The 13,461-nt window shown below is 32.6% G+C and overlaps 1 protein-coding gene across 2 annotated transcripts in view; it reads right to left on the bottom strand.

Annotated features, from left to right (window-relative positions):
• The window catches only part of MAP4K3 (mitogen-activated protein kinase kinase kinase kinase 3), a 201,240-nt gene that overhangs the window by 37,556 nt on the left and 150,223 nt on the right, over positions 1-13,461 (bottom strand). For both annotated transcript variants that reach the window (XM_082427700.1, XM_082427701.1), the window contains one exon: positions 5,266-5,324. In XM_082427700.1, the coding sequence (XP_082283826.1) occupies positions 5,266-5,324 (59 nt within the window). The remainder of the gene's footprint in view (positions 1-5,265; positions 5,325-13,461) is intronic.

The raw sequence follows: 13,461 nt of genomic DNA, 5'->3' as shown, positions 1-13,461 counted from the left end.
ATCCCTATACCATAAAACATCAGGTTATATTTAATGAGGTATCTATCTTCTGTTGCTAATGTCTTTATACATGTATTTTAAATGAACAAAATAAATCCAAGTGTTTATTGAAAAATACCAATTCAGACAAAGGACAACCCACCATGAAATGTCACAACTGGGACTGACAAAACAATAATTGCAGGGTCACAGTCAGGGGTTTCCAGGATTTAAATTTTACCTGGACTATTTTACCTGACACCTGAAATTATATTTTCTTTTTCTTAATATAAGAAAGGTGACACACTTTAAAAAAACATCATGCTCTCAGGCAATCCTACAAAATGAAACTCAACGTGTTGGATCTCTGCAAAAGCATGCATGCATGTGATGTGAATACATGAATGTAGTAGCACTTTGCTTTCACAGAAGACACTCACTTACCTGAAGTATCTGTTCTCCAGTGGTGTACTGGCAAACACATTTACACTTTTGGGGGACTAAGCCTGTATCAGACCAGGTGCGAGGATTTTATCATTAGGAGCAGTTTATAAAACTTTGATATTCAGGAATGTAAGAGAGAACTTACGGCATTCCTGAAGTTCCCCTATTTCTTTTCACTGCAAATTCACGCAACATACCTCCTATATTATACTCTTCAAGCATTAGAAACTCAATAGCCTTCTTAAAGCTAACGAGATAGAAATACGGTTACTGATAGATTACTGTGGTAAAAGTGATTCAGCAGAAAATTTACTCTCCTCAAAAGTTGTAAGGTAGTACCTTCTAATCATTTCCCATTCCTATATATAGTGGAAAAAACTGCCCTCAGAATTATCAAAGCATAAAACCAGAGAAACTGAAAGGTATGGTTAGCTGGTATAAACAATTAATAGAATAGATTTTAGCCATCAAATGTTTTAATTAGGATAGTTTAATAACAATTTAAGTATTAAAAAGTGACAAAGTTTTAAATCTGGAGTTGCAAATGACATAGGAAAACCATAAACTAACTGCAAATCCTATTTTGCAGATAAAAAAATTAAGGTACTTCAGTCAAATGTATTACCTATTCACAAAACTCTTCAAGGGCTAGCTCTAAGAAGACAGGACTTCTACCTAGAGGCAGTATAGCAAAATGATGACAGGTTGTGAAGCAAAGACAGCCTGAATCTGAATCCTGCCTCTGCCACTGTAAGCTATGAGGCCTTCGATAAGTTACTCTTGATTTTCCTAAGCAAAATGGGAATTACAATAGTACCTATGTCAAAATGTTTATCTGTAGATACAATTAATTAATTCTTTGAATAGTATTTCAGAGCACAGTAAGTACTCAGTGTTTTCTTTATTATTATCAACTAAGCAACATTTCTCTAAACCAGCAATTCTCAAAGCACGGTCTGGGGATCCTGGGGGTCCTTTAGGCTCCTATAAGAGGTCTGCAAGGTAAAAAACTATTTTCATAATCTAAAGCACTTTTTTTTTTTTTTTTACTCTTATTCACTCTTTTTCTTTCTTTTTTCACTCTTATTCTTTCATTGAGAATGAAACTCTGGAGTTTTCTGGAGACTATGAGGTGTATGATATCATAATAGATTACTAACAGATATGAGAATCCAGCTGTCTTCTATTAAGCCAGACGTTAAGGAGATCTGCAAAAAATATAAAACAATGCCACCTTTCTTACTAATATTATTTTGTTTCAGGAAAAAAACAGCTATTCTTCATAAAAAATGTTATCTGTGGCCCTCAACAAAACGTTTGCTGTATTATACTGACATATATAAAGCTGCTTCTAAGTCTCATGAGAGGAACAAAGCGGTGTTGCAAGGAGGGTACCATTAAGAGGTGGCATTTGAATTGGTTCTTTTTTTTTTTTTAAAGATTTTTTTTGATGTGGACCATTTTTAAAGTCTTTATTGAATTTGTTACAATACTGCTTCTGTTTTATGTCTTGGTTTTTTGGCCACGAGGTATGTGAGATCTTAGCTCCCGACCAGGGATTGAACCCACACCCCCTGCACTGGAAGGTGAAGTCTTAACCACTGGACCACCAGGCAAGTCCCTGAATTGGTTCTTAATGATGAGGAATTTTTTAATACACACAAAATTTTTGTTTTATGATAACATGGAATGAGTATATTACTATTTGAAATAAATATTTTGATAAGTTTTCAGTTTAAATTTCCAGTACTATAAATATTGATATTTATAAGTGATATAAACAAAAGCTTATTGGAATCCTTAATAATTTTTAAGACCGTAAAGGGATCCTGAGACTAAAAATTTCGGAAGTACTGCTTTAAATTATTTTACCAAATTAAACGTAATATCTCTGAACTGTACAGTGGGCTTTCACATCATCTTAGAAGATGTGAAAACAAACTTTTTCTTAAGCATATGACAATATTTTTTGAGCCATTTCTTTTTCCAGTAGAGAATATTAGCATTTGAAAATAACTAAGAGGGGAATTTAAATGTAGTTTATTTTCAGTTTACCGTATTTAATTGGACTTATATGGCATTCCACTTTTTAAAACATTATCTTCCTGGGAGTATAGGTTCTGTAAGAATAAGAGAGCATGAAAAAACAGATATCCTAAGGCTAGGGATTCATATATATATTTTTTAATTCATTTACTTGTAAATTTCCTACTATGTGTTAAGATATTTTGTTAATAAAGTTACAGAATTCATGAAGTCTTAAAATGACCAGAAAATTTGGATGAAGATGTTAAAAATGGAAAAACATGCAAACATAGGTCATAGATTTAACTGATAAAGTGAAGAAACTGATAGGGAGAGAAGTCAAAAACCACCACCAAAGTATTTGGCATATTTGAATTAGCTGCGGATTACTAGAATCATTCAAAATTGCCTAACTGACTCAAAACAATCTGTAAGTACTGCCCTGATTATATCTGAGAACAAACCAAAAAACTTCCCTATTTCTTTAAAACCAAAAAGCAATTTTATTCACTCATATTCACTTGCTCTTACAATCAACATTTACTGAGTAAACACTACAAGTAAGGGCAACTAATGTGTAATAAACCCTAAATGTGCTAAATGCTTTACAATGATTATTCCATTTCACCCTTGGCATACTATGAGGCCGGTACTATTATAATCCCCATTTATTAGAGAAAATTGAGGTAAATTTCTCCAAGTTACACAGTTTATAGCAAGAGACAGTTCTGACTCTGGATCTGGCATTTACTACTACTATAGTTAATTATGCCAGGAATTTCTTTTCACTATTATTTAAGTCTTTAGAAGAGAATTTATTTTTAGAACTTTTGCTCTACATTAAAAACAAAATCAGAAATAATTTAGAGTTTTCTTTTAAAAATAGTATTTTGTTGGTTTAGTCAGAAAAGTTGACCCCAATAATAACAATTCAAAAGAAAACAACCCAATAAGTCAAAACACATATGCATTCTGTTAAAAAAAAAAACAAACTTAGTTCCTGCGTGGTCTGGAACAGGCAGAAACCCATAAATGGAAATCTGTCTGCCTGATCACCTATGGAGAAAGCAGGAAATCCTGTGAGTTTTAAAACACTGCCTAGTCACAAGAATAAAGCAGACATAGCAGTACAGTAAGAGAAGTGCTACATCCATGCTCATGTCACATGTATGTATATACCTGTACACGAAACACAGCCAAAGGGCAAACTTTGGGGCAACCTACCTTGCCAGTGATTCGTTATATAGAATAAAGTTCCTTAAGCAGGGATCCAATTAATCAAAAAATGAAGGTTGGGGAAATTATTAACATTTTACCTAGCCAAAGTAACTATATAATATGAAAATGTCTAACAATCAAAAAATCAGACAATGGGAACTAAGGAATCTAGAAAAGCATTTAATGATATGCCATTTTTGGGGTATTTTTGCAAGTATATAATATAAAAATATATTTAAAATAAACCAAAGTAAATGAAATATTTTTTGAAATTATCCAATCTCTTAAAATACATCAAAATTTGCTAACAAGATCCTTAAAACTAATGACCTGAAATTTAGACAAAATAACACAAAAACATGTCAGAATTTATTTGCTAACTCATTATGAGACAAACTTTCCTTTGTTGCCCATCAACAAATCAAGACAAACTATAAACAGCAAATGTTACTGTTTTGATAAAATTTCATTTTTCAACCAGGGAAATTTTAGACTTATTTTCCATTTTAGGAAACATAAGGTTTAAAACAAAAACAAAAACTTCACGTTATTTAACTGAAGTTCAGCAAAATCAAAACTAATGCATTTCTCTAGCTTGTCATTCAAAGCCTTTTTTGGGTTAAGAAAAGAGTATTTAAACATTTAGTTTATAAAAAAAGAGACATGATTTTATGTTATTATCTCTAAATCTGAGTTGCTTGTCTTTTAGTCACCTGCTTAACTTAACATATTAACTTAACATATCTTAACTAAAATATGGGTATATAATATGTCTCAACCCTCTAATGTCACTGAAATTATATTTGGAAATTTTAAGTAGTTCTGATTATTGAAATAATATCTACATAGCTGGGAGATTTTGGCAATTTAAATATTTCCCTATAAATTAGCTTTTATAATGACAGTTTATCCATGAACTCAGGAAATGAGACTCCACGGGGAAGAGCAGAGTCCTGTCCCCGTACCTTGCTAATTCAGGCCTAAGAACATCTAAAATTGTTACACCTTGTAAGCTGCCTTTTCATCACCGTGCTGCACCACCTAGACAGTGCCTGGTATACTGCAGACCTTAAACAACCGCTGGATTTATTTCTTGCATAAAATAAATAACTTTTAAAACTTTAGACATATTTTAACGGCTATCTACTTTTTAAAAGACTCTTAACAGCTAAAAAGTTAAGACAAAGATTTTTAAATAGTGTGAATATTTCCATCTGTTTTCATAGGCCAACACATCTGGGAGATGTACCAAAGCAAGTTTTGTAAGGAATAAACAGGTCAACTTTGCAAATAAAAGAAATAAATTGCTGAAACATATATTTATCTTTAGTTGGAATGTACTTACTTTCTCTAACAGGTAAGGTCTACAAAGTAGCTTGATATAAAAAATTTAAGGTGACTCTCCCCATTATGACAATTATTGAGTAGATGATTAGCAAGGTAGTAATAAAGAAAAGTTAAAAGCATATTATAAAATATATCTACCAGACTAGTACAATTTACTACTGTAAATATTTAAAATACAATTAATGTATAACATATTTTAAGGCAATTTAATTATTCTTAAATTTAAATTTAATTTAAAAGAATTTTACTTACTTGTTTGCACCTAAAAAGTAACTACTTTGGTGTCCTTGTCCATATTCTAGTTGTAGATCCTAATAGTACAGAATGAAATATTCAGCAAAATAGTAGTGTATCACAAATCATGATACACTAACGCATATTGTTTTTAAAAGAGAAACCCCAGACTTCAAATAAATCTGTATTGCTATATGTTCTTAAAAAGAAAGTAAGGTAGGACTTCCAACAATAAAAGCTTTCAGAAGTTTGTAGTCCTAATTTATATATTTTATTATTTAAGTTACCAAAATTTTCCTGGGAACTTGTTTGAACACTATATGCAAGTTTCATTTATGGTTATTGCTACTGTAATTAACATTTGTAAAAATCAGTTTTTCGAATGAAAAAAGCTGAAATAAGGTATTTATGCTCAAGCTATAATGAAGCAAAAATGATTACAGAAGAGAACAAGCAACAAAAATCTTGGTTTGACTTTGTATATAAGATCTGCAATAATTATGTACATATACACATCACATATTTCTACTACTGCTTCATGCAGGTAATAATTTTTTAAAGGTTAAAAAGAAGGTGGTCTTTTAAAGTAAATTATACATGTGAAATTGCACAAGATTATAAACTAAATTTAAGGACTTTTAATATTTTTTTAAAGGGTTAAGTAGCAAAACTTCAAACGAATATTATTAAGGCAGTTCTTCAACTATTTAAACATTTCCACTGAACGCTGCAGGCTGTAGAGTTAAGAACTGAAATTTAAAGGAACAAAATCTATGTGCTCGACTCAAATGCCTTCTTGAGGAAAAATATGCTTTCCAACAACCACGGAAAGTACAGTTTCCTTTTCTCCCGCTGTATTTCAAGCACTGTTTTAATGATTAAGGGGGAATATTTAACATTTTAAATGAATTTTATTTTCATTAGAATACAGTGTACTTAAAGTGCTATCTAATTTTACAAGATACTGCCAGATACACAATGAGGACTTAATGCAAAAGTTACCTTCTTGGAGCAGCCTTCCAAGACTGTCCAGGAAGATCGGTGTAACCTCCTTCGCGACTCTCCTCTAGCATTTACACTGACTTTTAATTAACTTATTTACAAGTTTATAAAAATAGTAACCAGGCTATAAGCTCCTCAAACAAAGGAAAATGGTTAAATCCATCTTTTTTCCCTACAGCCTAGGGTCTAGCATTGTACCTGGCACACACTAATTAGGCCCTAAATAAATGCGTGTTCAAATGCCATTTGTTTATTTTACTGTAAACAGATAACTAACACTTCAGCCTCGTTAAGATACACATAGATAATTATAGATCACACAAATACTAAGCCTAGAAATATGAGACTTCTAAGCAATACATCACATTTAAGTGAAAAGTTAAAAGCCAAAAGCCTGGTTTAGACAAGGCTCAGATTTTGTCTTCTTCAATAATTGTGTTCTTCCATGCATAATAATATATGTTCTTACCAGTGACAGAAGAGATAACACATCATAAACAAAAAAGATTAGTGAACTGTCACACTGGTATCACATAAAATTCTAATGAAAAATGACACCTGTTCTCTTTAATTTGTAATGATATATGTTAATAGGATGAAATTGCTATTATCATAAGACTGCCACACAGTTATTATGCTGCACTATTTAAGTGGTCATGACTTTACATAGGAGACTTTAAGCTTTGGTATTTAGTAAAGAAAAGTACTAATCTCAATGAATACCTTTCTGAATTCAACTTCATTTTCTTCAGCTACGCATAACTGGGCCCTTCTACCGGACCAGCAACCTCTTTAGCCAATATAATCTCTTAAGCCTTTAATCAAATGACAGCTTTCAAAAGCGTAATTTGTGCAGAGTGGCCATGGCTTGTGTTATATAAATATAGATATGTCCTAAGAATAGCTAGCTCATCTGCTACATGACAATTACCAGGTTGATGATAATAATTTTAAAAAATCAACTGATACATTTAGGAAGGTAGGAGAAGAATCTGAAATAACTAATGAAATATTTTAATAGAAAATGGAGTGTAAGTTCACATACAGAATAACATTCAGGATGGGGAGAAGTTGCTGACAGATCCAGGTCTGATGATTAAATGTGGCATGTGTTAAGCCCTACCAGGAAAGCTAAAATTGAAAGGGTTTCATTCTTTATTAATTCCTTCTCCGTAAATCAAGTTATGTTTTAGCATCCATAGGAAAAAAAAAAAAAAAAAAAAAAACCAATGTGCTAGGCATGTCATCAAGGAAAAGGATTGCACTAAGTTCTTCTAATAAGTAGTTAATCTCATTTAATTCAACTATTATTTACCAAGCACTTATTATATGGCAGGAATTCAGACAGCAAATCAGACAAGAAAAATGAGAAGAAATAAAAAGGAAAGGAAGAAAAGGGAAACTTGGGCAAAGTTAGTAGTCATTTACGTATCTTTAGGGTAGTCTAAGAAAGACTGATCTAAAATGCTTTCCAAAGGGACTTGGAAGCTATTCTGTAATAGAAAAATGCTACCAAAGTTATGCTTGGAAAAGCACTCAAAATAACCCTATAAGATGCTGGTAAAACATGGCCATTCTTTATAAGCTAAATATGAATACATTTGAACATGCCAGGATAGACATAAAAAATTTAGTTGCATAAATCAGGCATCAACTTATTAATGAACAGACAGTGTTTAACTACACAAAGTCAAAGCAGTAACAACATGGATGAAAACATGCAATAGCCCAGTATAGATTCAAATTGAACACTCAGCAAAAAATTTAAGATGGTCAACCTAAGCCCAATTAAAATATCTTTTGGGGTCAGAAAGTCCTAACTTCAGTGTTTTAATGAATAGAGGAGTACTTCTGAACTCGGATAGAGCCTCTAAGAAGACATGGTCCCAGCAAGAGCTGAAAAAGAACACAGGATGTGGTGTGGAACACTGGCAAAGGAAAATACATGGCCAAGAAAATCTTATTATTGTTTTTTTTTAAAAGCCATCTGGAGATTACAAAGTCTATCTATACCTGATGAGAAAACAGTAGGAAGTCAAAAGAATTGTTACAGTTGGCTACAAAAACACAAAAGAAAAAATACTTTAACAATATTTTTTAAGCAAGAAAAAAGAGAATAGTGGAATTTTTTTTTCTCATCAAAAAAATGAGAAAATATGGCACATGAGTGTTAGGTGTTAGGAGTGTTAAAAGGTGTTAGGAGACACCTTTTAATGTGGTAGATAATTTACAGAAGTAAAAGGGACTAAACCCTCGATAATTCTTATTTCTTAAAAAGAAAAGCAAGTAGGGTCAGAACACTAACTGAACAAGCAGTATTCTGACTAATAAAAGCAGAAGACTTAAGGGGACTCAAAGTGAATAAACATGACTTTTGTATAGCAAGGTTGGAAATGAGTATCAGCAGGTTAGTTTTTTTTTCTTTTTTAATTTTACTGAAGTACAGTTGAAGCAGGTTAGTTTTGATACTCTAGAAAATGTCCTGTAATTGTGCAATTATGAAGTGAGTTTTCCCTAGAAACTGCATCATATATAATAGGTAAGAAAAGTGACCATACAACATAAATTTTATAGTAATAGTTTAACAGATTTAAAATTAACAAAGTTGATGTTTCTTTTCCAGAATAAATTTAACTTTATTTATAGACTTTATTCAATTGTGACCTAATTCAGGGGTAATCTTGTAGTACTTCTGTTATGGTTACTGATAATGATAAATTGGGTATATCTTTTTGCCATGTTTTTAATTATAACCTAAATATTTTATTCTTACTTTTTCAGGTATACTATAAGTTTCTTCAGAGCAATGATTATGTTACTACTTATGTTCCTCCATAGCAATTAACATAGTGTTTTACATATACAGTTGACCCTGGAACAACATGGGTTTAAACTGTATGAGTCCGCTTACATGCTGACTTTTTTCAATAAATACATACTACAATATCACGTGATCTGCCGTTGGTTGAATCCAAAGACGCAGAGTCACAGGAAGGCCAACTATAAAGTTATACTCGGATTTTCAACTGCTGGTGTCCCTAATCCCCTTGTTGTTTAAGGGTCAACTGTTCTTACCTTTCAATATATTCTTCATTGGTATATGGGCCAAAATGCCTAGTAGAACTAGGAAAATTAGAAAAAATTAGCAGCAGCTGAACAGATGTGTAATACCTTTTAACGTAAAGACAGCATCTTGTACATCAGCTATATCCATTCTTATGGTTATGGGCAAAACTCTTATTATTATGGAATTTTGCTGAGTTTTTTCTTTGCTTTTTTTAACTCATGCATCTTTCAAAATTTAAAGACCTTTCTACTCACTCACAATGTTAAAAATCAAGCTCTGTTACTCTGGTTTCATATATTATGATTGCCTGATTAAAAAAAAAAACCTTTACTATAGTAATGATTCTAAATTCATTTACAAAAATCATAAGATGAATACACTTAGCACTTAAAACAACCAGAAATCATTGATGACATGGAAGTTTTAGGCAGCAAGGTCTTTAAGGGGGTAAATGTTTCTTTTGGGTCCCAAAAGATTTAGGGCTGTCATCTTGGTGCCAATTGTCTACTAAGATGACAGCCAGACATTTTGGGTCCATCAGGTTTCTACTGGCCAGCAGTAAGTATTTAAGAGTTGAAATCCTGTTCACAGTGCTAAGGTTTTAGAACTATGAAAGTAGGAGACTGAAATAATTATGGACACTTCACATCAAAAAACAAAAACACTAATTTGAAAAGACACATGCACTTCAATGTTCATAGAAGCACTATTTACAATAGCCAAGACATGGAAGCAACCCAGGTGCCCATCAACAGAAGATGTGGTATATACATACAGTGGAATATTACTCAGCCATAAAAAAGAATGTAACATTGCCATTTCCAGCAATGTGGATGGGCCTAGAGAATATTATGCTTAGTGAAATAAATCAGACAAAGACAAATATCATATGACATCACTTATATGTAGAATCTAAAAAATAATACAAATGAATCTACTTACAAAACAGAAACAGACTCACAAACACAGAAAATAAACTTATGCTTACCAAAAGGGAGAGGGAAGGGGGAGAGAAAAGTTAGGAGTATGGGATTAACAGATACAAACTACTGTACATAAAATAGATAAGCAAAAAGGATTTGCTATATAGCACAGGGAATTATACCCAATATCTTATAATAACCTATAATGGAACATAATCTTAAATAAAACCCCTGAATCACTATGCTATACATCTGAAACTAATGGAATACTGTAAATCAACTATACTTCAATAATATACACATACACATACACCAGAAAATAACAAGCATCAAAGAGGATGTGGAGAAATTAGAACCCTTGTGCACTGCTGGTGGGAACTGTAAAATGATGCAGCGGCTATGGAAAACAGTACAGTAATTCCCCCCAAAATCAAGCACAGAATTATCATATGATCCAGCAATTCCCCTTCTAGTTATATACCCAAAAGAACTAAAAGCAGAAACTTGACAGATACTTGTATATCTAGGTTCACAGATGCATTATTCACAATAGTGTCCGTTGATGGATGAATGGATAAACAACATGTGGTTATACATATAATGAAATATTATTCAGGCTTAAGAAATTTTGATACATGCTACAACATGGATGAATCTTGAAGATGTTATGACATTATGCCAAGTGAAGTGAGCCAGTCACTTACATTATTTGTCACACAACGACACATAATGTATGATTCCACTTACATGAGGTACCTAGAGTACAGAAAAATTCAGAGACAGAAAACAGGATGGCAGAATGGGAGTTATTGTATAATGGGTAAGGAGTTGCAGCATGGGAAGATGAAAACGTTCTGGAGATCAACAGTGGTGATGGTTGCACAACGATATGAATGTACTTAATGCCACTGGACTGTACACTTAAAAATGGTTACAATGGTAAATTTTATGTTATGCATACTTTACTACAATAAAAAAAAAACTATGGAACATATATGTTGATTAAAAAGAGAGCATGAGCACAAGACCAGTATTAGTGGGGAAAAAATACTGACATTGTTGGGTAGAGGCAATAGTGGTTTGGGTTGGAATTGTTGAGCCAGGGTGCTTAGGTCAAATCCCAGCTCTACTATTATTCAGTTGGGTGGTTAAAGTCGATTTCAGCTTCTATGCACTTTAAATCCCCTTATTTGTAAAACAAGGATTATAATTTAACATATTTAAAGTGTTTAGAATATAAAGCCTGGTTTAAAAAAACTTCTAGGTAAGTGTTAGCTTTTATCATTAAAAGTGGGCTTTTTAAGGTTGATTTTATAAATAGTAGGACCTGACAAATATTTCATTCATCCCTCTTCCGCCAGAACTATCCACAAGTTAATTGTCCCTAAAGCCCTTCTCTGTCACAAGACTCCCTTATCAGCTGCTCCCTCTATCATAAGAAACTGCTGATTATGTAAGGGGTGTGGGAGGTAGTTCTAGGGAACAGAGCCATGATAACTCACTCAAGTTACTAGGCTAGTTACACACAGGGTAAAGAAAAGAATATTTGTAACTCTAAAAGTAGTATGTTTCTGGTTTTGGTGTTGTATATTCCTGGAGAATATTAATACATAAAACAGTCAATTTAAACTTTTGATTCTGTGGCCTTTTATTTCCACAACAAATGTCACTATTGTCATTCTAGCCTATATATGCCTAATTCTGAAGAAATTTTCAGTCCAGAAATCACTGGCAGTGCTGTCTTCAGGCACTGCATCTCACTTGTCCCCTCACATGGTTAATTCTGGCCTCATGATTTCTGGCCTCTCTGGGCCATTTACTGACCCTTCTAGTGTTCCAACTGCTTCTTCCCACCTCGAGTTGGTTCTACCTTTGACTGCAAAACAGGCATCACCCCTGTGGTGACCTATTTTCTGTACTTTCTTTCTTCAGACCTAACTGGGGAACACATGCAATCTCATGGTTTCATCTATCATTTCCTCTTTGATGACTTCAATCTTCCTTTTCTGAGCTAATCCCATAACTCTAGTAGTAGTGTAACCATTCCATAATTTCAGCTCTTTATCTGCCGTCTCTCAGAACTGTGCCAATGACTGTTCCCATGTTAATTCCCATGACACTTAGTAGTCAACTGTCCATTATTTTCCTGGAAAATATATAATGGTTCCTATACAATACTGAAATCAGTCTTTTGGTCCCTCCCAGAAGGCAGATGAACCATATTAACCCAAAAGCTTTCCTCCTTCTCTGACTTCCATAGTACCTATTATATGTTAGCCTTTCCTCATCAATAGTCACCACCAGAAAAAATTTTGGCAATGCACTGTACATTTTGTTGCATGGCTAAGAGTTTATATATATAAGTATTTTCCACTGATCCAAGACTGCAACTTTCCTAAAAGAGAAATTATGTCTAAAATCTCTTTTATGTTCTACAAATGTTACTGGGCATAGATATAGGAATTTATATAAAGAATCATTTCAACTAACCAGAATTAAAAGAGGTATGTTATTAAGGCAGAAAGGAAGGAAAGAGAAGGAAAATTCGATTGAAAAGGCAGAAAAGTGGAATCTAGGAGTAAATATGGAGGCAACTTGGGGCCCTGGCCAGCTATAGAACTAGAAAAAACTATTTAATAGCAACTATTAAAAGTACTATTTAATATTTATTAGGGTTAATTGCCCGTCTTTTCTTACCTAATGGTAAGATAGCCTTAATATGTATAACTTCAGGGAGTTTTTATAACCCAAATTTTGGCCTGAGAAAACTGGATACTTCATAATGCTACAAAGTTAAAATTTCATCTGAGACTGATTTCGCTGTTAATCAGGGGTAGATTATTTTAAAAAATTATATACATTTTATTTTTGTAATATATGGATATGTATATATATGGATGGTTTCTAGTTCACTAAAACAAGTCACATTATTCAAACTGGACATTTTTATAGGGAAATGTAATTTCTAAAGAAAAAAATCCATATCTGAGTGAGAAAACAAAATGTTCTTATAAAAAAGAAAAAACTTTAACTTTTTGTTGTAACATTATAATATATTCGAGTAAATATGTTTTAACGTGTAGAAAAAATTGTTATAATCCTTTATATATGGTAGGTTGCTAACTGGCAGGAACTTATAAAACAATGCTTAAATTGGTTCATTAAAACTGGACAAAATGTTTGATTAAAAATCCCTAAAAGCAATTAAGACTAAAACAATGC

Source organism: Balaenoptera physalus (assembly GCF_965194825.1).
Source record: "Balaenoptera physalus genome assembly, chromosome: 15".
NCBI lineage: Eukaryota > Metazoa > Chordata > Mammalia > Artiodactyla > Balaenopteridae > Balaenoptera > Balaenoptera physalus.
Note: the sequence above shows the minus strand (reverse complement) of the source record. Positions and strands in the feature narration are given on the sequence as shown.